The sequence below is a fragment of the Octopus bimaculoides genome, chromosome 10, assembly GCF_046866305.1.
Source record: "Octopus bimaculoides isolate indiv1 chromosome 10, ASM4686630v1, whole genome shotgun sequence".
Lineage (NCBI taxonomy): Eukaryota > Metazoa > Mollusca > Cephalopoda > Octopoda > Octopodidae > Octopus > Octopus bimaculoides.
The window spans coordinates 2,240,150-2,265,571 of NC_142937.1; the positions used below are offsets into that span (position 1 = coordinate 2,240,150).

At 33.1% G+C, this 25,422-nt stretch overlaps 1 protein-coding gene across 7 annotated transcripts in view; it reads left to right on the forward strand.

The window, feature by feature from the left end:
• LOC106867322 (cilia- and flagella-associated protein 65) overlaps nt 1–25,422 on the forward strand; it is a 1,093,663-nt gene that overhangs the window by 1,014,518 nt on the left and 53,723 nt on the right. For all 7 annotated transcript variants that reach the window (XR_016243317.1, XM_089358289.1, XM_089358292.1 and 4 more), the window contains 2 exons: nt 6,524–6,691; nt 19,113–19,389. Coding sequence is in view for 6 of the 7 variants with exons in the window: in XM_089358289.1 (XP_089214415.1) it covers nt 6,524–6,691; nt 19,113–19,389 (445 nt within the window). In the remaining variant the exon portion in view is untranslated. The remainder of the gene's footprint in view (nt 1–6,523; nt 6,692–19,112; nt 19,390–25,422) is intronic.

Consider the following 25,422-nt stretch of genomic DNA (forward strand, 5'->3'; position numbering starts at 1 on the left):
TACTGTATTGAAAGTGTTTTGCGTAGAATGTGTGCAGTACCCAGTAGTGCAATTTTCTGTATGTTATATATATTTGTAAGTCCTGGTGTTTTTGTTATGTATTTGTCTGAATATTTTTTTATTATACCTAAGGCACCTACTATGATAGGAATTGTTTCTGTTTTTAGATTCCACATTCGAGTTATCTCTATTTCCAGGTCTTTGTATTTTGAAAGTTTTTCCATTTCTTTTAGAGAAACGTTATTATTATTATTATTATTATTATTATTATTATTATTATTATTATTATTATTATTATTATTATTATTTTATGTTTGACTTTTGTTTTGCATTTGTACAAGTTGGATCCAAGTCTCACCCAGAGACCTCAAGAGACAACAAGTTAGAAGTTCATGTAGGTGTTATGCCTAGGGTACCATATATTTGGATTTGTACAGTTTTGTTCAAGTGAATGTTTAAGAAACCATAAGAAAATTATGTTTGCTTTAAAATTTGAGATCACATAGACAGTATTTTACGTAGGATATGGGCAGTTCCCATGAGCACTATCTTTTGGACTTCAGCCATTTTGGGGTTTCCTGGTATCTGAGCTAGGTAGTAATCAGCCCGTTTCGCTGTCATTCCCAGGGCACCTATGACAATAGGTATTGTTATTATTATTATCATTATTATTATTATTATTATTATTATTATTATTATTATTATTATTATTATTATTATTATTATTATTATTATTCGTTTTATTTTTGCTTTGTTTTGTACAAGTTCTCATCCACAGACCACAAGAGACAACAAGTTAGAAGTCCAAGTTGATGTTACGCCTAGCGTGCCATATATTTGGTTTTGTAAAGAGGACGTTTAAGAAGACATAGGAAAATTATAAGTTTGTTTTAAAATTTGAGATTACATAGACAGTATTTTACGTAGGATATGGGCAGTTCCCATGAGCATTATCTGCTGAACTTCTGCAATTTGGGGATATCCTGTTATCTAAGCTAGGTAGCAATCAGCCCCTTTTGCTATCCTCCGTAAGGCACCTATGACAACAAGTATTGTTTTAGTCTTGGGGTTCCACATTTTGCCAATTTCTATTTCAAGATCTGTATACTTTCTAAGTTTTTGGTAGGTCTTGACAGATACATTTATGTCGATTGGGAGCACTGGGATCGATGTAATCGACTCCCCATCGCAAAAAAAAAAAAAAATAATAATAATAAAGCCTGCTGGCTTTCTGGCCAAATTTTAAAACTTAATTATTATCATTATTATAATGCAGTAAGATTAGTTGCTTTGCAGTATTTTGTCCTTCTTCACGTTCTCAGCTCAAATCATGCCGAGGTCCACTTTGCCTTTCATCTTTCCAGTGTCGATGAGATAAGTACCAGTTGACCATTGGATGCGATGTAAATGACTTTTCAACCTCTCCCAAAACTGCTGTTCTCATGCCAAAATGTGAAATCATTATTATTGTCTTTTTCTCAGTGCAAAAGCCGAAAGTGTTGAATAGACACATGTATAAGAAGGCTGTAGAATCTGGTATAATTCTGTTTCAGAACCATCGATGAATAGACTTTTTTTTTCATAGCTTAAACTTTGATGAAATAATACGGTTTGTAGAAATCCAGTTGCACACACACTTACATTCACACACACACACACACACACACACACACACACACACACACACACACACACACACACACACACACACATACACACACACACACACACACGTACACACTCTTTCTCTCACATATATACATACATACATACGTATATATATATATATATATATATATATATATATATATTATAATAATATTAGGAACAAAATCCAAAATTACAGGTAAAAAACTCAATTAAAATCAATTTATAAAAAATTAAAATTAGATTGAGCCTTATAGATAAAGTATATATAAAATATATAGTTTTAGGGAAAGTAACCAATTTTCAAGAACTCATCGATGAAAATCCACTATCACATATAGAAATATTAATAATTAAAAGCACAATAAATGAGTATAATATAAAGTAAAGTAAATATCATAAGATAAATATAATAAAAAGATTACACGTGTTTCATAACCAATTTTCAAATAGAAAAGAAATTTAAATCGATTAAATTCAATTGAAATTATCGAAAATAAGTTCTATTCAAAAATATAGCTACTCGTCAGATCGTAAGTAGAACAATAATTAGATATATATCTCAACCAACAATAAGTACCAAATGAATTAATATGAAATACTTATTATATAAAGATAGAAAAATTATTAAAAAAATATCATATTATAAAAATAATTACCATTCAATAATCATCCCTTCATCCATTATAATAACATGTATATTATATACAAAAAACATCTTACATAAATTATCATTGTTTTAAATTATCATTGTTTTAAATACAAGTTGAACGAAGTTTAAGTTTAAAATAATAATGAAGATAAAATTAGTACATATTTAACTGGTGTAATAGTTAAAGCTATACTATTTAAAGCTAAAGACGTTTATTTAATTATAATTAAAGATCAATTGAATAATAGAAAAATACAAGATTATTTATTTCTACAAACGTAATAATAAAAAATATGAATGAAAAAATTATGAATGGAAAAAATTATGAATGAAAAAATTAGGAAAGAAAAAATTATTAAGAATAAAAGGTTAGACTTTATATATATATACAAAGTTTTGATTTAAAAAAAAACTTTAACGATATTATAAACTATAAAGATTAATAATTAATCAAATAATATTAATCAAAAATAATCGAAAATATATCAACACTATTCCAATCGAAGTTCTAATAATATGTTGAAATGAAACTATAACTTCTAAATAATTTAGTGTTAAATAAGTTATCTATTAAAATAATCTATAAAGAACCAAATGAATAGCATAAAAACAAGAATACATATTATTTTCAAATAGTATTTCATATTAATTCATTTGGTACTTATTGTTGGTTGAGATATATATCTAATTATTGTTCTACTTACGATCTGACGAGTAGCTATATTTTTGAATAGAACTTATTTTCGATAATTTCAATTGATTTTAATCGATTTAAATTTCTTTTCTATTTGAAAATTGGTTATGAAAATATATATATATATATTATATATATATATATATATATATATATATATATATATATATATATATATATATATATATATATATATATAGTATATATATATATATATATATATATATATATATATATATATATATATATATATATATATATATATATATATATATATATATATATATATATATATATATATAATATATATATATATATATATATACTATATATATATATATATATATATATATATATATATATATATATATATATATATATATATGCATGTATACACACATGTATGTACATACTTACATCTACATGTGTATATAGATGCATATCAGGGTACAGGACGTTAGAACAATGAACTACAGACCACGGAACGAACACATAGGAAAACAGATAGCCACTTGCAATTAATCGTTCGTCAGCTGCCTCTATTCTAACAAGACGTTTCGAAGATAAGGCAGAACGTACTCTAGAATAGTCTCTTCCTGAGTAGTGGATCGACCCACTAAACAGAGGATTCCAAGATGGCAAACACAAACCAAGACAGGGAAAAATTGGACAGTGAAAACAACATTAAAAAGCCGTACGGCTTTTATATATATATATATATATATATATATATATATATATATATATATATATATATATATATATATATATATATGGAGGGAGATAATGTTAAAGAAAGGGGAAGTTGTTAAATAATACAGATAATAACATATGATGTATTTTAGCTGTAATTTCATTCTGGCATTAATTGTGCAAATTGCAAATTGAAGCCAGATATTTGGAAGGAAAAAGGAAATAGAACAGTTTTGGTCTATTCTTGCTACTCCGATAACTATGGCACGATTTGGATTTTTTCCAGTGCTAAGATATCAATGTACTCATGGCGTTTCTTTTGTTAATATAATGTTTGTGTGTATATTCTGTACTGTTGTAATTATTTAAGTCTTGATGTGAGAGTTAGGGGGAGGGAGAGAGAATGGAGGAAAAAAAAGAAGGGAAAAATGAGGTCTAACGTTTCAAGTTTTGAATACAAACAAAATAGTCCGTCTAAACTAGTAGGAAATCGGAAAATAGTAGATAGCTTTGATTCCTTGTTGAGCTATATTGTGTGAATTTCGTTCCATACGTAATATTTAAATGCGTTTACACACATAAATGCAGAAACATCTCCACACATTCAAACGCACACGTGTGTGTGTTTCTGTGTGTGTGTGTAAGTATGTGCATGCATTTCTCTAATGTAGATAGCTACAGGCGAAAGTTCCAACCGTACTCAACGCCGAAAGAAGAGAGTTGTTTACGGTTATTGCAGCTGGCACCTTGCATCTAGCTATTTGAATGTTACGTTCTACGTTATAGGACAGGATGATTTGAATATTTAGATGCATTTGATATCTAGACGGTTGCAATAACAATTACATATCAATCATATATCATCTTCATTTAATGTCCGGTGTCCATGACGGCATGGATTGCACCGTTTGACCAGAGCTGGCAAGCTGGGGAGCGGCACGAAACTCCAGTCTGATTTGGCATGGTCTGTAGAACTGGATGCCCTTCCTAACGCCAACCACTTTACAGAGTGTGCTGGTTGCTTTTACGTGGCACCGCACGGGCACTTTTACGTGGGTCTCGAAGCAGTCGAAGTCACAAATAATAACGCAAATGGTGAGGTAAGATCTTTTGGGATGGAAAAAGTCAAAGGCTGCCCGTGGGATACGAACCCACATCTTTTGTACACATCATCTGCTTTCTAACGCTGGACGGAAGAAATTCTTGAGATGTGTGAGATTTTATTTAAGAAATTTTGGAAACTCTATTTAGAAACGTAGCCTTACCAATCACAAATGTAGACTATTGATGTCATATAAATTTTGAAACATTGAGAGAATGTGAGATCATTATCTTTGGAAAAGTGGATCTCGAAGCAGATAAAGCTATAAATATTAGTGCGTAAATATCACATCTGAATAGAAAATGCTAGGGCCGGTAATCTTTCAAATTTCGGTATCTATTTTAGAAAGTTTATTCTTATCAGTGAGAATTGCGTGCAGTTGATTTAATATTTACGTGCTATTGCTTATAAATTTATATGCTTCGAGATCCACTCTTCCAAATGAGAATCATTTCATGCTCTCTCGAAGTTAGTAAACTCTCATGATGCCAACAACATACAACTGTCACTGGTAAGAATATAGTTCTTCAACTGAATATAAAAATTCGAAACGTGTCTCTGGCCCAATAGTAGAATCTCTGTCATCTTTTCAGGTATGGGTTCTTGTCCCACGAGTAGCCTTCGGCTTTTTCTAACAGAAGGGTCATAACGCAATTTTTATGCGCTTTTATTTATAGCTTTATGTGCTTCGAGATCCACTGTTCTGTAAAGAATTATTTCACAGACCCTCGTTTATAAATTCATATGTATATTCGTGCATGTGTTTGTGTGTATAAGTAAATTATTGCACCCTCAATTGTTGCAGGAGCATATATTTATATCTGTTTGTATATATATGTGTGTGTGTGTGTGTGTGTCGTCAGTTGAGTCGCTGGAAAATGTATAATTGTGAAAGTATAATACGCACTGAAAACATAAAAAACACATGCGCACTTAGTTCCATCTTAATTACATCAAGAATTCAGATCGAATGCCCTCTCTCCGTGTATACATTCTTATACACTATTATATATAAAAATATTTGTCTTCTGACTTCTATTATGCATACTAACCACTAGTATAACTTATTAATTTAATAATTTTAACTCCCTATATATATATATATATATATATATATATATATATATATATATATATAATATAAACACACACACACACACACAAACATACATACATACGCACATACACACACATACATATATGCAACTAATTACAGGGTTGAGTATACTATAATTTCCTTAATACCGTACAAAATGTTACACTAAATGTTATTTCTCCACCAATTGGTTGTAAAAATTATAAAGAAAAACGTGCTGAATAGTTACGGAAAGAAGAAAGAGACATCGTTGCTGCTTCCTGGAAGGTCATTCTTCTACTCAAGTGGTGGTACATTCTCACCCTATAATTTAGAATAATTTCTAACATAAGCATAAAAGCTGAAATTTGGGGGATGGTGAATGTTCCAACGATACCAGTACTCCATTTTATTGCACTCTGAAATGTGAGAGGCAAAGTTGAAATTAAAATAGACTGTAATTAAGTTGAAATATTATTTTCGAACACCTGGGTTCTTCTATCTTTTCTCTTTTCCTCGTGCCTTTTGCCTACTTTTAGTAACAATGGTAGGTTCTAAACGGTCGATAAGTTTATGATTTTGTATTGAATAAAGCTCCCTCAATGTGACTTATTAATATGTATTTTGTATTTACTTCTGTTTATCTCTCTTCTCTCTAAGAACCCATTACATTTCCTCAACGACGCCAACGAGAGTTAATTCGAAGAATGTAAAAGCCAAGAAACGAAATTTGAAACACCATATATTAACGAAAGACCATGACAATACCAAGAAGTGTCTGAAAGTAGAAAAAGAAATAACGTGTCGGATCCTCATTGATATTTTAAGGTATGATAATTTTCATTGATATTTTTGAAAGGCTACCTTTGCAATGTCTTCTTATTCAGAAAGAAAATAGTCTTGGATTTAGGGTGGTGATTTCGCATATTCACAAATATTATTTTTTGCGATATACAGTACTTGTGTTAAACTATTCGTGTAAGTATTAATTATAAAATTAAATATAAGCGCTTTGAGAAATAGCATTAATTAATAGTTTCACCAAGTAGGAATTTATCATTATCAACGTATATCGTTTTGTTACACACTCACCTATGCGTGTAAGCGTATGCATATATTTCTCTGTGTAAGTATATATATATATATATATATATATATATATATATATATATATATATATATATATATATACATACATCTACTCATCTACCTCTCTCTCTCTCTTTCTCTCTCTCTCTCTTTCTCTCTCTCTCTCTCTCTCTCTCTCTCTCTATATATATATATATATATATATATATATATATATTTGTTTTGCAAGATTTTTGATGTGAAATCATGTGTTGATACAGATATTGTTGTATTTGGGGATGGTCATGCTGCCAGTTTAGCCAATAAAAACACACGCACTGTATATTTGGTGTTAATTTGCTTCAGCTTTATATTACATTACATTACATTAATCATATTTCGGCCAGAGTTCTTTCGTCACACTTCTGTGACCTCATCAGTGGTCCTTTGCTTCTTTCTTATATGTGTGTCCCACCTTGCTAACGATCAGCCATTTGGTATTTTGTGTTCCTATTGTATGTGTCTACATCTGCGCATGCGTATCCCTCTGTGTGTCTATGTTTGTCTATGTTTTGTAAGTGCGTGTGTGTGTATGGGGAGTGCCTGTACTATCTGTATCCTCTGTTAATACATGTTCGTTTATTTTGTTTTCTATTTATTTGTTTATGTGTTTATACCGACATCATTTTTTTTGACGCCTCATTCTTGGGTCATTGAATGCCTGCAAATGTGTGCTGTTGCTGACAACATCACAAATTGTCTGATGCAGAGCATGAAAACCAAATCGTACTCAATTAATGTATTCCTTGGAGAAGTTAATATTAAAAGATGAATCTTCCAAGGTGACACGTTTTCTCCGTTACTTTTTGTAATTGCACTCATACCCACAGCAATGACACTTAGTAAAGTTAAGATGGGTTCCCTATGTCGGAAGAAAGGCTCATCATTGAAACAGCTTCTGTTTATGGATGACCTGAAATTGTGTGGGAAATCTAAAAATAGATAGATTCCTTAACCGAAATAGTCCAGAATTATGGTTGGAACATCAGAATGGAATTTGTGATTATCAAAAGCTCAGTACTGAATACGAAAAGAGGAAAGACCATGCGTGAACCCGACGATAGTGGGTATAGGTATTTAGGATTTTGGACCTGGATAACATTTTCCACAGAGAAATGAAAGTCAAGATCAGCGAGGTGTATCAAAAAAAAGGTGAAAATGATGTTGAAATCAAATCTGAATGCCAAACATTTGATTACCGCAATGAATATCTGGGCAGTTGCAGTGGTCAAATATAGTGCGTCCATCCTCAAATGGACTAAGAAGGAAATATCAACAGTGGATAGAAGAACGAGACCAGTTGATGACGCAGCGTAGGGCGCTATATCCTAAAGCAAACGCAAAAAGACTGTATATTTAAAAAATGAGTGGTGGCAGAGGACCAATTAGTATAGACCATTGTATAAAGAGTGAAAGGAAAACGCTTGCCGAATATTTGATAAATAGTGATGAAGACCTGCTGCAATTTACTGCGAAAGATATGGGTGTAAATGCAGATGAAATGATGGGCAAGGAAGAGTTTAACCAAAGAGCGGAATAGAAGAGAAAAGAAGACCTTCTTGAAATGAGAATGCATGAACAGTTTGACAGGAATACACAAGAAGTTAAGGATAATACAGCATCGTGAGCATGGCTTAAGCGAGGTGATTTGAAGCATTCCACCGAAAGCCTGATCATTGATGCACAAGACCAGGCTCACGCTACCAATTTTGTGAAGTATAACATGTATAAAACTTCTAACACCCAGAAATGCAGACTCTGTGGAAAGTGTGTGGAAAATGTGCCCCACTTGGTAAGTGGATGTGAGAGCCTTGCACAAAAAGAATGCAAGCGTCGCCAGGATAACATGTGTGTATCTTCATTGGCTCTTATGCCGTAAATGCTAATATGAAGTAACAGAGAACTGGTATGAGCATGTACCAAGTAAAGTTATGCAGGAGGATGGAAAAGTAAAGACACTCTGGGACTATGATTTTCAGACGGATCGTGGAATCGAACACCGTCGGCCGGATATTGTCATATTGTATAAGAGAGACAAATAGCGTCAGATCATTGATGTAGCCACACCAAAAGACGTGAATGTTGTGAGTAAAGAGGTTGAAAAGATCACCAAGTACTCCGAATTGAAAATGGAAATGGCAAGTCTGTATGGAATGCGAGAGGGTAATGTAAAAGTGATACCAGTGGTGATCAGAGCGTTGGGTTCAATCCCATTGAAACTTCAAAACTTCTTAAGGCAACTGGAAATCCCATGCAAGATTCATGTCTTGCAAAAAGCAGCCTTATTGTGTACAGCGCACATGTTAAGGAAAGTAGTATCTGTCTGCGGCCCTTGTGTCTTGACAAATGACTAAAGTCTCCGGTGCATTTTTACCTACACTGTGTTACGAAGGAATATAATAATAATAATTTGAATAATAATAATAATAATAATAATAATCATGATAATAATAATAATAATAATACACGTGGATTCTGGAAATACTAGCCATAAACAAGGTGGCACCAATTATCATAAAATACATAGAGCACTCAATGAACAAATGGCAGACAGTGCTACAGCTCCAAACAAAAGAGGGACTTGTGAAAACGAAAGCCATCCCCATTAGAAGAGGAATATTCCAGGGAGACACGCTCTCTCCACTCCTGTTCTGCCTGGCACTCACACCTTTAACAGAATTGCTAAATAGAACTGGATGCGGTTACAAATGCTATGGAAAAACAGTCAGCCACCTTCTATATATGGATGACCTAAAATTATATGCAAAAAACGACAAAGAGCTAGAAACACTACTACAGACAGTACACGGCTTTACCAAGGAAATAGAAATGAAATTCGGATTAGAAAAATGTGCCAAAGCAACCCTGAAAAGAGGAAAATTAGTTAAAAGTAGCAATATAACACTAGATAAAGCCAATGAAATAAGAGAACTAGACGAAAGCCAACCATATAAGTATTTAGGAGTCAATGAACTAGATAGGATACAACATACACAAATGAAAGAAAAAATAAAGAAAGAGTACTATAGACGAGTTAGATCAATACTAAAAACAGAGCTCAATGCTAAAAACAAGATAATGGGTATCAACACTTTAGCTGTCCCAGTTATAAGCTACAGCTACAACATCCTTAACTGGACACTAAACGAACTATGTAAAATAGACAGGAAAACAAGAAAAATAATGACAGGATATAGGATGCACCACCCAAAATCTGACATAGAAAGGCTATATATACAACGCACAGAAGGTGGCAGGGGTCTTATACAGCTAGAAAACTATTATAAAATAACCACTATAGGACTGCAAAAATACCTACTCCAGAATCAAGGGAAACTAATACAAATAGCCACAAAACACGAGCAAAACAAAAAACTGTTTTCAGTATTTAAGGAAGCTGACAAATACAAACAAGAAATCAATCTACCTAACAAATACGAAGAAGAAGAAGAAGAAGAAACAACAAAAGCTATAAAACAAATGAAATCCAAACTAAAACTAGAACAGCAACGGACCATGATAAAACGATAGCAAGAAAAGCCCCTACATGGTAAATACTGGGCTAAACTAAATACGACAGAAATAGACAGAGAAAAATCCCAGCAATGGCTGAGAAGCTCAGGACTCAAAGCAGAGACTGAAGGAATTTTAATTGCTGCACAAGACCAAAGCCTCCCCACCAGAAATTACCAAAAACACATAATGAAAAGAAATATAACAAGTAACTGTAGAATATGTGGAGATCGACAAGAAACAATAAATTATATTATCTCTGGCTGCCCAGTCCTGGCTAAGAAGGAATATATCCACAGACACGACAGAGCTGGGACCTATATACACTGGAAGCTATGCCAACATTATGGAATAACAACAGAAAAAAGATGGTATAAACACACGCCAGAAAAGGTCACAGAAAACGAGAAAGCAACCATACTCTGGGATATGCCAATACACACAGATAGAGAAATTAAGGCAAATAGACCAGATATAGTTGTCAAAGATCATGAAGAAAAAAAATGCTTTCTAATTGATGTATCAATACCAGCAGATGACAACGTTTCTCTAAAAGAAATGGAAAAACTTTCAAAATACAAAGACCTGGAAATAGAGATAACTCGAATGTGGAATCTAAAAACAGAAACAATTCCTATCATAGTAGGTGCCTTAGGTATAATAAAAAAATATTCAGACAAATACATAACAAAAATAGCAGGACTTACAAATATATATAACATACAGAAAATTGCACTACTGGGTACTGCACACATCCTACGCAAAACACTTTCAATACAGTAAACATAAGAGCACCACAGCAAACCACAGCACATACCCAAGGCGCACAGAGCTGCGCTCGGTAGTGAAGTGAAAGCACGTTATAAAAATAAAACTACTGAATAATAATAATAATAATAATAATAATAATAATATAGAAACGATTGAGGTAACTCCTCCTGAAGATATAGAGTCAAAATTAAAAGAAGAGTGCCATTTGTTATCTTGTGAACAATATTTCGACATCTCTCGTGTCTTCAACTGGTTCAAAAAATAAATTTGTCAATCTACTTCATTTTGGTTAATATAGAGATGTCGAAATATTGTTCACAAGATAACAAATTGCCGGAAGAAAGAGTTGGGATATGATCCAGGAAGTGGTAAAGGAAAACTTAATCACCTGTTATGTATAGATTATTTAGAGTTGTTCGCAAAAAGTGAGGCAGAATTGAGCAGTTTGAACAATTGATATCAAGATAGATTTTGGACTTTCAAAAGTTTTCTCTCGTGCTGATGAGACGAGAAAAATTTGTCGGAACAGAACCAAGTGGTGAAATGATGAAAACATTTGAACCTGAATCCGGATATAAATACTCGGGAATACTTGGGAATATGATATGAAAGAAAAGAACGAAAGAATGTCGGCGGCAATTGAGAATGATATTGGATTCAAAGGTGAATGCCAGAAACATAGTTTTGACGAAATACTCTCGCACATTCGCAGGGATTCGTATGGAGATGGAATTCTGAAGTGAATAGTAGATGAACTAAAGGAATTTGACCGGAGGACAATAAAGCACCTGACCATATGTAGAGTCCATCAGTTGCTAGCAGACAATGACTGCGTATACACGAAGAGAACAAATGAGAGAGGGAGACGGATACGTGTGGAAGACTGCGTGCATAACCTTGCTGAGATATCTAACCCAAAGTGAAGAAACGTTTTTAGTGGCAGTTAGAGTTTAAGGCTATTGAAAGCACGAAAAGGAAAATAACGAGAAGGGCATGAAGAAGTAATATACAACAAGGGGCTACACGTCAATTTCGTGTAGCCGTAGCTGAAGTATCTCCGTCGTACCAAGTTTGTAATAGATTTGAGGAAATCGTCGTCCATATTGTGAAAGACTGCTCCCACCTTGCCCAGAATCGATATTAAGTATGGCGACACGATGAGGTAGCGAACGTGCTGCACTGGAAACTTTGTGAAAAGTGTGGGTTACACACAGAGGCAAGACGTAGCATGAGTGAGAGACCTGCAAAATCCTGTAGGATTTCTCAATCCAAAAAGACCAGGTGCTTAAGCAAAACAAACCGGATATAGTAGTGGTGGACACGGTACACCAGATGTGCTCGCCAATGACACACGAATAGTGAAAATGGAAGGCAAAAGAATAAATATATACAATCCTATTAAATAGGAGACAGCTCGACTTTGGAAATTAAAAAAAGTTGAAGATAGTGCTAATTATTGCTGGGTCTTTGGGGAAGTATCAGAAGGCATCAAGAGGAATATAAAGAAAATGGTTATAGTGCCCAGTAGAGCTGTTGCAAAAGGCTTGCCTTCTTGACACAGCCAGAATCATCTGAAAATCACTAGGTAGCATAGTTCTGTAGGCTACAAGTAACAGGCACGCTTCGCATGCAAAACTCCAGGAGTTCAAACAAAACGTGAGTTAAAATTTGGCGCAAGTCTATCAATTTTAAGGATTGTGTCCGTCGCTAGAATGGAACATAGTACTTAAGTGGTATATTATTTTGTCGATTTCGGAAAGATGCAACGTAAAGCTGACATCAGCAGGTTGTGAATTCAGAACATAAAGACATTTTGAATGATGGCCTCCATCAGACAAAATACAGGAAGCGAACACAACAAGATGGCAGATGAATGACTGTCGAAAAGTTTGTATATTTACAAAAAGTAACAGCAGAATATATCTGGAAGGGAGAGAAGCTTTTAAGGAAATGACAAGAGAAGGGTTATTTATAGAGTTCTTAGAAAATGAGTAAGAAATTGAGGAAAAAAACGAAGATTATACTTAGAAGAAAAGAATCTCTATTTAGTTTTTTCATTAGGGAGACAAACGAGATATGAGATAGCATGGCTATCTGGTTTTCGTGAAAACAAGGTTTATTGAAGAAAGGGATTGAAGCAATTATATTGAATTGCCAGTATAGTGAACAGCTTTAAGTGTACATTGAGTCAAAAAATGATCGTTAAGAATGTCCCTTTCCTCAAACGTAGAATTATCATTAAATTGATACTACTACAGCTAACAACATATCAGAGTATTTACGGTTAGCTCAGTATGAGTACAAAAAGAGTAGATATATTTCTTGGATTTCTAGCATGCACAAGAAAGAGCTATGGCCCTTTTGTGGGAATAGACCATACAAAAAAGCATATATTCTGGTCATTGATAAAAAGTGAAACACCAAACCTGGTCATTAATAGAAAAAAGAACTATGTTTTGTAATTTGCGTGGTATGACAAAGAAGACAAGATATTATTTCAAGTTGAAGTACAACGTATATTACTGATATTATGTTTTCTCCGGTAGTGTAAAATTGCAGAGCAATCTCGAAGAGATTTGATTGCCAAATATTAGGAAGGAAAGTGTTTTACTGTAAAGCACTGATTTTCCCTCTTATTATTTTCTAATATAATTGGTAAAAAATCCTTGTCTTTTCCTATTTATTTAAAACTATAGCTTTGGGTTGCTTTATTATAAGTCAATACAATTGTTTTAAATTAATGTATAATCTTTCATAACTCGTTCAAACAGAACATTTTAGATACCTGAAAAAACTTTGTCCGGCAGAATTGTTGCGCTAGAGTGTATTGAGAAATTCTCAAATTATACTAGGTACATATTTTGATAAGTATTCCTGCGTGTTTTGAAGCCATAACGTAGATAGATGAAACCGCTGTTCTTGTTGGTATTCTCGAAATTATTGTTGTTAGGGTTACTCTTGTTTTAACCATGATTAGCTCTAACGAAGCCGACCGTGGAACAGACGAGTTATTCAATATATTTTCCTTAAAACCGTAGAATCAATTTCAAAAGAGACATGGCTACTATTTATTATAACACCTCGAACAACCACCAAGAAACATTATGCTTGACGATTTATTGCCATTCTTACCGGTCGTTTCCTACATTTCACACTGGACGGTTTGAATGTTTTTATTAAGCGGAAGACTATTATATTAACGAGATGCACCAAATTTTAGTATGCTTTTCTGAACAGAGTGAGAAATATGTCGGTCCAAATGATGTTCATAACACTATAAATTATGAGCTTTTGGATATGGTATTGAATTGTCAGAATTTAAATCTTGTACATAAGTGGCTATATATTTGTTTGTCTGCATAAATATATGAAGTTATTTTATCGCATACCCATTTGTAAACATAATATTAAATTTCTTCATATGATATAAGACAACCAAATTATATAATATTGACAAAATATGTATCATGTTGAGAGATTAAAGAGATGAAACTTAATCAATGTCTATTTGATGTAAAATTAAACTGTATATATTTTAATAATTTGTCCACAATTTGAATATTGAATTATATGCAAACAATTCATATTAATTCATGTTAAAACAAATCTTCGTTATTAAATATTTTAAAACATCACCCGAGAAATTTTATTGACTATTTTAACACTGTCTTTATAATTAAGATGGTGTTATCAATTTCAAAATATCTATAAGGTTCTCAATATTTTTCAAAATTTGAATTATTAAATATTGCAAAGTTTTAGTTATTGATATTACTGTCATCAAAACAGTGAATATTATTTCGATTAATAAAATCTGCATTCATTTAATAGCTAAAAAAAAAAAAATTAAACAAATATGATCGACACCTTTACAACACAAATATTATTAAATGCTACCCAATGATGCAGTAGAATTTGTCCTAAATGGTGTTTGTATTTTCCTTTGAACTCTTTTTTACTGAATTAGAAATGAGCTGTTGCATATATATTTTTTTATTTACAACACACGTTAATGCGTATCATCTGCATTATTAGAATTAGTTTCTTTCTATTACATGTTAGCTACTGCATATAATCAGTAGTGATATTTAAAGTTTTATGTGGAAGCTAGCAAGTCTTGTTCTAATATTAGTGGATAATTAGCAAAAATAAATTTTGAAATGTAAATTAAATCTAGTAGGAATAATGTGTCGGATCATAGTGTAATAAGCCATCAGAAATTGTGAAGAATCTGTAGTAACCAGGTTACAGAATCTTATAATCAGATCATCTAGGTTGTATGTTCCAGTCTTACCTTACATTACTTACAGAGTGGGTCATATTCTGCATAAGAGTTAGAAAATCAAAACCTGTCATTCCTATTAAAGACAACAAAAACATTGATTGCACTTTTAAGCCTTATTTAAATATGTGCCGCACTGTATATAACTCTTAATATTGGGCTGACAAAGATATGAATATTAGGTTCACGCTGAAGGCGTCCATTTCGTTCATGGTTGCATGGGTCAAGCGGAATTCGTTAAGGCAAATTTTCCTGCCGCCAGCACTCATCTGTTTCCAAGCAAGATAATATTTCACCATGACCAGACACGTTTTCACAGATTGGAAACAACTAAAATAGCCTGCATCACGCTAATTCTCATTTACATCTTTCACCTGACCTCAAGACAAGGTGTCGCTAAAACACCCTCCCCACACACACGTATATATGCATGCACACATCTATGTACATATGCACATACGCACGCATACACACAAACACACTTACATAGACACACTCAACCGCATTCACACACACTACGTAAATATTGTAACTTTTATTTGGTTTCTTAAAATATGAGTATATATTTATTTTAAGATTGATTATATCTACAAATGTAATGAAAATATAAAGAATTTATTTTGGCTATAATTTTTAGGCTTATATGCCAAAATTATTTGAAGAAATACTTTCTGAATCTATGTGCTATGCATTCCTATGTCATGTAACGAAGAGAACAGCATTTAGACGTAGACCACATTTTATGTTCATGGACTCATTGTTAACGAAAAGCAAAACGTATACGCCAAGTGCCGACAAATATATGCAGAATGTAGGCTACTGATCGTTACATTAAGTGACTCATCAATTCCTGTTTTCTCAGCAACTGCTATCGTAAGCAAGTAATGATTTTCTCGTGTGTATGCATATTTTGATAAACAGATAATTGACTGAGATATGATTTTTGACGAAACCTCATATCCACAGAGCTAAGATTTGGTTATCGATTAGTCAGATTCAGTTATCACATATTAGCTAAAGTTATAACTGTTTATTACATATATTGTTGAATCAATTGATAACAGATGTACTCTTATTATATAGTACTAAGTAATCTCGTCTAAAATATGTTTACTCTATCGAGATAATACAGTTTTGGTTCTAGCAAGATTTGTTCATGTACATGTTGTATTACTTGCCAAATCATACTGTGGTCCTTACGTTTAATGTAAGGTTTATATAATGCTCCCCATTCTACATTTCTATCCATACTTATCTGTATAATCTTTCCACTTAGCTTCTAAACTGGTCTAATGTAGAATGGTGTAATAAGTGTTTCGTATATTAGATAACAACGTATTAAAACCCAATGCCACACAGAGACATGTCTGAACATTTGTAGAGATGAGCCACGTTTGGAATAAAGAATTCAAATTCTCCACTGTACCTTCAAACATTCAATTTTAGGGAGGATTTCTTGATGAACTGTGTGTGTGTGTGTGTGTGTAAATGTATGTGTGTGTGTGTGCATGTTTCTCTGTGTGTGTGTGTGTGTGTGTGGTTGGGAATATGTGTGTGTGTGTGCATGTTTCTGTGTGTGTGTGTGTGTGTGTGTGTGTGGTTGGGAATATGTCTGTGTTTATACTGTGTAACTTCGATCACGTCTCTATCAATTCCATGATTTTGCGTTAGAGAGCATTAGTATAACACTTACAAAATGTACTGCCTCTGCTTTTCTTTCAAACATTCAAATTCGGAGAGAAATTTTTGATGAAATATAGTTCCATTGCCTTTCAGCATTGCGGATCCTCCCGTGCACATGTGTAAAAGGGGAAAACCTTGAATTTTCCGTCACTGCATATTTCCAGATGCTTACTTAATGAAATATTGCGTAATTCTTCTTGTCGGATATGTTGCCTGTGGATTCTTTTACGTTGGCAGAGGGAAATATTTGTTTCGCCAATGTAATTTTCTTTGCAGTTGTGCATTTATTTTGAAAAGGGATCCGCTCTTGAATTTTATGTGGGAATCACTTTCCAAGTATTTAAAGTTGTTGATATTGTTGCATGTTCCACATCTATCAACACATTCGTTTACTAAGAATTCTGATTCATTCTCTGATTTTAATTCTGCCCTTGTGATGTGTTTTTTAAAGATTTTTTGGTTGGTGTCTGCTATTCCGTAAGGTGTTTTTTTAATTAGTTTTCATTTTGGGGATTTATAGGAGTATAGGTAAGTTTGATTTTATGGCGTGAAAGATGCTGGTTATTCCATGATCGTGTGTGTTAATGAACGGAATATATGTATATATATACATACACACACACGCACACACACACACACACACACACACACACACACACACACATATATATATATATATATATATATGTATATATATATATATGCATATACATGTATATATATGTATGTATATATATATATATATATATATGTATATATATATATATGCATATACATGTATATATATGTATGTATATGTATATATACATATATATCTATACACACACACACACACACACACATATTTATATGTATATATATATATGTATATGAATACATATGCATATATGGGTACAGGACGTCACCAACAGTAAGCAACATGAAATACGAAAACAAATGAATTCAATAAGTGAGAGAAACAAATGGAAAACAGGACAAGTAACATAAAGAACGATATACGATATACACATGCATACACATACAAGTATAATAGCATAACGTATTGACACACATAATTCTTTCCTACCTATATGCTTTGTATTTGGTATAAATTATTTAGATGTTATCAATTTTGAAATCAAATTAAATATCTTGATGTCTAATTCTCATTTTGTCGTTGTTTGCAATTTCGTATACAACTCTCCTGTGATCATAATCTTATTTGTCTTTATTAGTATATTAAGTGCAACGGGAATAAAAGAGCTAATTGATAAATAAATAAATAAATAAATAACAGTATTTGCTGTAAAAAAGATTAAAACAGGAGTGGCATGGGAAGTGAGAGGAGAAAAACTTAATATAAGAGTTCAGTAGTTCAGTGACGTATATATGACAGATTGTAAGTTATCATTTCACATGTTTGCTTGAACATTATGTCGGATTCAATCGCGTCTTATAGCGTGGGTAGGAATATAAGCTTATACAGTACTATTTCACAATTTGACTAATCTTTCTCTTAATAGCAGATTTTAGCTACTGCTTTTTAGTGACATAAGTATTTATATAAAAAATCTTTAATTAAAGAGCATATCTTATCTGAAAGTCATAAAATTTAGATAAACCCACCAACAATTGGTGTTGAGATAAGATAATAGAATTGATTTTAAAATTTAATTATGATTGGAAATCTAAATTCCGATTGCATTTTAACTCCAGTCTCAGAAATTATTTTCGTTATTATAGATGTTGTTGCATTATTAATCGGAAATTTCAGTTTGTAAAATATGTACGAAAAAAAGAAAAAAAATTGAGTCGAATTTGATAAATTGCTAATGTTGTTGTGATAATAATTACAAGGTTATCGGCTGTTATGTTATCAATTCTATTTTCTAGAGGCTTGCTCAGCGACTCTTATTTCATAGAATCTCTGCTTCATATGAAAAACGAGAAGGTGTATTATTATCAACAGTTTGTTTCAATTCCAACACGACGCTATGAACACCACTCTCAAGCGGTAGCGACATCGCCATATCACGAGGACGTGAAAATCCCAAAGCGAGATCATGTGGATGCAGAAATCGTAAGGAACAACGAGATAAAAGATTTCCGAGATAGAGAAACACCAGAGAGGTCACCAAGTGCCGTATTCTCAAGAAGTTATTCTGCACCAGTGAGTAAATTCTTTCTTTCAGTTACGTACTAGCCTCATACACATGCAGACATGCCCCCACCCCCATATTCGCACACAGCTACGTATATCAAACGATCATATATAAAACTCGAGAATCTGCTTCTTCCCACGATCGCAATGTCTGAAGAGAGACCGGTTTGTATATTTAGAACATATTTTAAACAAAGATGAAATATGAAGAGAATGAAACAAAAAGTGTTTGCTTGTCATACAAGCAATTAGAGTTATTGTCAAATAATTACGGTATGATGGTAAATGTTTGGTGAGAGCGCGATTTGAACATTTTTACTTAGTCTATAATCGTAATCCATAAGAGAGAGAGAGAGAGAGAGAGAGAGAGAGAGAGAGAGAGAGAGAGAGAGAGAGAGAATGAAAGATAGAGAGAAACAGAGAGAGAAAAAGAGAGGGCGAGGAAGAGAGAGAGAGAAAGGAAGGGGAAGAAGGAGAAAGAAAGAGTTTGACTGGCAAACAAAAAATACACAAACCACACTACTTCACTGGTACTCTATTATTATTATTATTATTATTATTATTATTATTATTATTATTATTGTTCAGTAGTTTTTTTTTATAGTTGCTTTCACTTCACTACCGAGCGCAGCTCTGTGTGCCTTGGGTATGTGCTGTGGTTTCCTGTGATGCTCTTATGGTTACTGTATTGAAAGTGTTTTGCGTAGGATGTGTGCCCAGCAGTGCAATTTTCTGTATGTTATATATATTTGTAAGTCCTGGTCTTTTTGTTATGTATTTGTCTGAATATTTTTTTATTATACCTAAGGCACCTACTATGATAGGAATTGTTTCCGTTTTTAGATTCCACATTCGAGTTACCTCTATTTCCAGGTCTTTATTGCTCAGTATATAATATCGTGAGGTCGTTCATTGAAGATATTCTGCTTTCAGTCCGGAACTTCTCAGCCATTGATGGGTTGTTGCTTGATGTACATCTGCATTTCGACTTTGTAGTATATGCTGTCTATGCAGAGGCCTCTGGCTCCATGGCTTCTCAATTTGCAGTTTGCTTGATCCATTTTGGTTGTTTTCTGGCAGTGTGTATCAGGTTCTTCAACTATTTTAAGGTTAATACCAAGTTCCGTTGCGAAGTTGCAAGCTTCTCAACAATCGAATGTGACATTTTGCTTATTATTATTATTATTATAATTGTTTAGGTCATCTGTTACTGGCCTCTAATATGTCATAAGTAAATCACAGTCGCTGCTCGTAAAAATGATAACGTTAGAAGAAAAAGCTTAGACCAGGGAGCTGACGTTAAATTTTTTCTGAGACCGAACAGTAGAAAGTGGTGTTGTGGATATCCGTCGAGTGGCAATCTTTATGACAATACAAAATTCGAAATTTCTTAACTGTTTCCATTTAAATGTTCGAATCTGTTGAAGCGAAATTTCACCTCATTAAAAGTGCCGTTACCTTTCGAAATATGCCTAATTAAAATTTTTTTTATTTTACATTAGCTAAATAAATAATGAGCAGGGCTGCATGAACTAATTAATGTAGGTCTGAATTTCTAAACCATTTTTTAACCGAGGAATAAGAATAAATTCTGTGTAGCAAATAGCTAGCTTTCCATCAACTGCAGTTAGATCATGTGATGGTAAGTACATTTAAAGAGGCGAATAACACAATTCATTTTAATTCAGATGATAAACGGTTAGATATTGTCATTTTGGTGGAATTTGAATACTGATGTCCACTAATTTTAGAGAAAAATTTTCGGATCTAGTTCAAAGCGGGGCCACTAGTTTTCATTTATGTTTTATGTAGTGTTTTTGGTACCGAAAGACTTTCAAACTTCGTATACTTATCTATTTTGTGTTATAGAACAGAAAAAAATTTTTGTATTCGAAGTTATTTCATGTAAAAAATTGTCTTATTTCGATAATTTCAACGAATCACTGACAAGTATTCAGCTGTTTATAGTTACTCCTTTGGCAGTTTAAGCGGTTCCTTTGGCAGTTTAAGCGGTGTAAAGCGTATTTAATCTCCATTACTTCTGACATTTTGCAGAGAGGCAACACACGTGTGTTCGCTTTCCTTCGTTTTATTTTTAATATAATTTCGCTAACATCTGCCTGAACTGTATGTGTACAACATTTGCCCTAACCGTAACCCTTCTCTCACAAACCAGGCCTTGTGCCTATAATAGAAAGGTTTATTAGCTACTGCCAATATGCTTCAGCCATTTTTTGACAAGGAAATAATAATTTTATCACCGCCAGAATCGTTTGAGAATCGTTTGTTTACGAAGTCAGCACTTACTGTATTCGGCTGAATGGACGTCAGTCATTGGTTGAAATTACAGAAATACGACAACTTTAACATGAAATAAGTTGCAATATAATAATTTTTCTTAAGAAGACTAAGAGAAAAAATGTTTTATATGACACATTCTACCAGTGTCCCAAGTTTCAAAGTGTTTCGTTAAGAAAATACTGGCGCCCCCGTTTTGAACTAGATCCAAATTTTCTCATTAACTAAATTTCGAAAGGTACATTTTGAATAACCACGTATATCATAATTTATCATTTCTTTTATTCTACAAATTTGGAAATATTAATATTCAGAAATATTCGTAATATTCGACCTCTTATTGTACCAGTGTATTTCATGTTTCGCTTACTACTGAAAACTTTGAACAATTACAGCACGTCAGTTGCCTTTAAGAGACACGTGAATTAGTTGAAATTTCATTTCTAATTCTCATTAGACCTCTACGGTGATAGTTCATAGTGCAAATACATTTCTGATCCATCATGAAGTAATAAATGGGACTATTAATGGAATATAATCTGGTTAACATAGGATCACGTATTTTAGGCTGTAACGATTTTTATAATTTATCCAGAAACAAATAATTCAATTTAATAAAATGTAATAAATTCTGAATAGGAAATTTAGTTTTGTGGTTATGAATTTTGTATTTTGCTCGTTTTACAAATCCTCAGTGTAAATAACATCGGCATTGCGGCTATTGTAGTAGCATAGTGTAAGCTATAGCACAGTTTTTCTTATTTGTCCAGTGACTATGAAAGAAACTTGTATCTCCTTTGAGTTACTATATTCATTAAAGATCACAGAAAACTGTTATATTCAGTTTTCGTTTTTCCTCAATAGTCTCGCAATCATCCGCTCTTCGTTTAAGACGTCTTTGCTGTCACTGTCAGATTTAGACACTGCGTCGGCAAAGTCAGCGCAGACACACCGAAATGTCGAAGATAAGAGAGCTAGAAGTGAAGAAAGTTACACCAGTACTCATCTGACAAACATTCCCAGGGGATTAAACTGGAGCAATATGCAATGAAGCTGAAGTTAACAACGTACCGCGCTGAATTGAGACGGACACCTTATGACCACAAGGCCAACATTCTCACCACTATGTCATACACTTTTACAGTACTTCTATCTATTTATATAAAGATATATATTTATATCTTAACAGTCAAGTCTACAAAATGTTTCGTTGTCCTTGTGCCACCTAATCACTGATACAGTTCTACTGTATCTCTGTGTATATGATGTCAGATGACTTTTGGTAAATAAACCGTCTAACATTAATCACATTTGATACGATTCATGCTTTGCACAGCACACTGTTATTAAGGTTACGCTCCTGCGAGAGATGGCTGCAATCGCAATGTTCTACAAAATGCATTGGTAATCACAGCTCATCTAATCGCACGATTATGTTGCCGTTGTATTATAAACGAAAATACTGGATGATGGGAAACAACTTTGCCAATACTCGTTTACAGCGGATGTTTTTAAACAAAATATTATCCTACCTCAGATATTTACCTGTTGTAATCATCGTCATCGTCAGCGTCATCACCATCAACATTCGCATTATAATCTACGCAGTCGTTGCCGTCGTGGTAGTGGCAGTGTTGCTAAATATTCATTCAATTTAGAGTGTGTTCATTCTTTCTCTCTGTCATGATACAGGTCCAATTGTATATTGCTGAGTAGACATTTTGGTGTGTAGTAGTAGTAATGAAGTGAATCGTCGCCGACCAGATTAAATAGTGCTAAGTGTTTTTTTTAAATAAGGTTTTATAGTTAGGTGATGAAAGTAAAAACGGATGAAAGAACCCGCCACAAAACAAACAAATAATTGACAACAGCGACTGTAAAATGGTCTTTATTGGTTTAGAAATGGTAGCCAGGTTGCTGTAGATACAAAAGCAGAAACGTTAATTCAAAGTGCATTTCATTTGTCCCTTCGCTGTATTTCTGTTTTATAAAAATTATGTAATGTGCGGATTTTCTATCTATCTATCTATCTATCTAGCTAGCTAGCTAGCTAGCTAGATACACATACACATATATAAATAATATATAATACACACACAGACACACACTCACACACATACATACATACATACATACATACATACATACATACATACATACATACATACATGCATGAATGTGTACAGGACGTCGGAGAAGTAAACAGAGAAAGTACCCTTCATAAGTTGTCTCTACTCATCATTTCAAGTATCCAAGGACAATATGAGTTTTCAAAGACGGTTGCTCCCATAAATTCTAAAATAAAACTTAGTATTTATGGAGCGACAAAGTTGGGAACAAAAACATAACAGTGAAGACATACAAGGAAACTGGACTAAAACAAACTCGGAGTGTCGTTAGACGTGAATGAGAGGAAAAGAGTGAACGCTGCGAGAAACACTTTTTTTTTTTGAAAAGAGTAAAGATAGAAGAGAGAGAGAGAAAAAAAACATACTTAACTTTTACAGAATTAACTTTTTCTCTCTTCTGTGAGAAGTCTCCTTTTGAAATTTTTTGTTTAGAATTTGTCTCCACCTGTTTTTGTCAAGGACACCTGTGTCAAGTATATAAGTATTTATAGCAAAATACACGTCGGACTTTTAGTATATATATATATATATATATATATATATATATATATATATATATATATATATATAGCCGAAATTGCAAAGATAATCTGGAACTCAACTGAGGAAAGAAAACTCTGAATGACCCGTCCTTGTTTTCTTTGTATCGTATATCTGGATGTTTTGCGTTCTTGTTCCATTTTGTATTTTTCTTATATATAATATATATGTACACAGAGAGAGAGGGAGAGAGAGAGAGAGAACGAGAGACAGAGAGAACGAGAGACAGAGAGAGAAAAGAGAGATCTTTATGATGAAATGGGATTTTCTCAGTAGCCATATCTCAAATATGTGGCGGAAATATTTCGCATAACTGACAGTACTTTGGAAACATAAAATATATTAATATAAGATATTTGCATGTGTATTTAAATGGTTAGAATTACCATTCTGAAATGTAACAATAGAAATATTTGAAACAGCTGTACCACAATTCTAACACTAAAATAAACAGTGCCCTAGGACAGCTTTACGAAGTGCATCACATCCAGTTTATGAAAACACTAGCACTCTGTCGATTACGATGACAATGTTTCAAGTTGATCCGATCAACTGAATGCTAGCTCCCTCCTGACACGCGTACACTTAACGTACACCCAGCGAGATTCAGCGTGATATAGAATGTGACACGACTAGTACTATGAGTTACGGGTACAACTCATATTTTCTCATTGAGTGGACTGAAGCAACGTGAAATAAAGTGACTTGCTCAAGGACACAACACACAACTAAGAATGAAACTAACAACCTTACGATCGTCAGCTAACTACCAAAATCACAAAACCATGTGCCTTCATTTACATTTATGAGTACTTACTAAATGCACCCTGCAGAAGTACCTTATGAAATATAAAATACTATGTTTTTGGTAATGTTTTCTTCTACTGCTAAAACAGAGTTCAAACAACTAGAGTATGTATATCTGTCATCTTCGTTGACAGATTTGAGTACACGTGTTAAGGTTTTAAAATATTTCTTACCTCCTCTCTTTCCATTAGTTTTCTTTAAAAATCTGTGTTATTAGATTTAGAACGCTTTTTATGGTGCAAAGAATTTATGCAGCATGCACTGATTT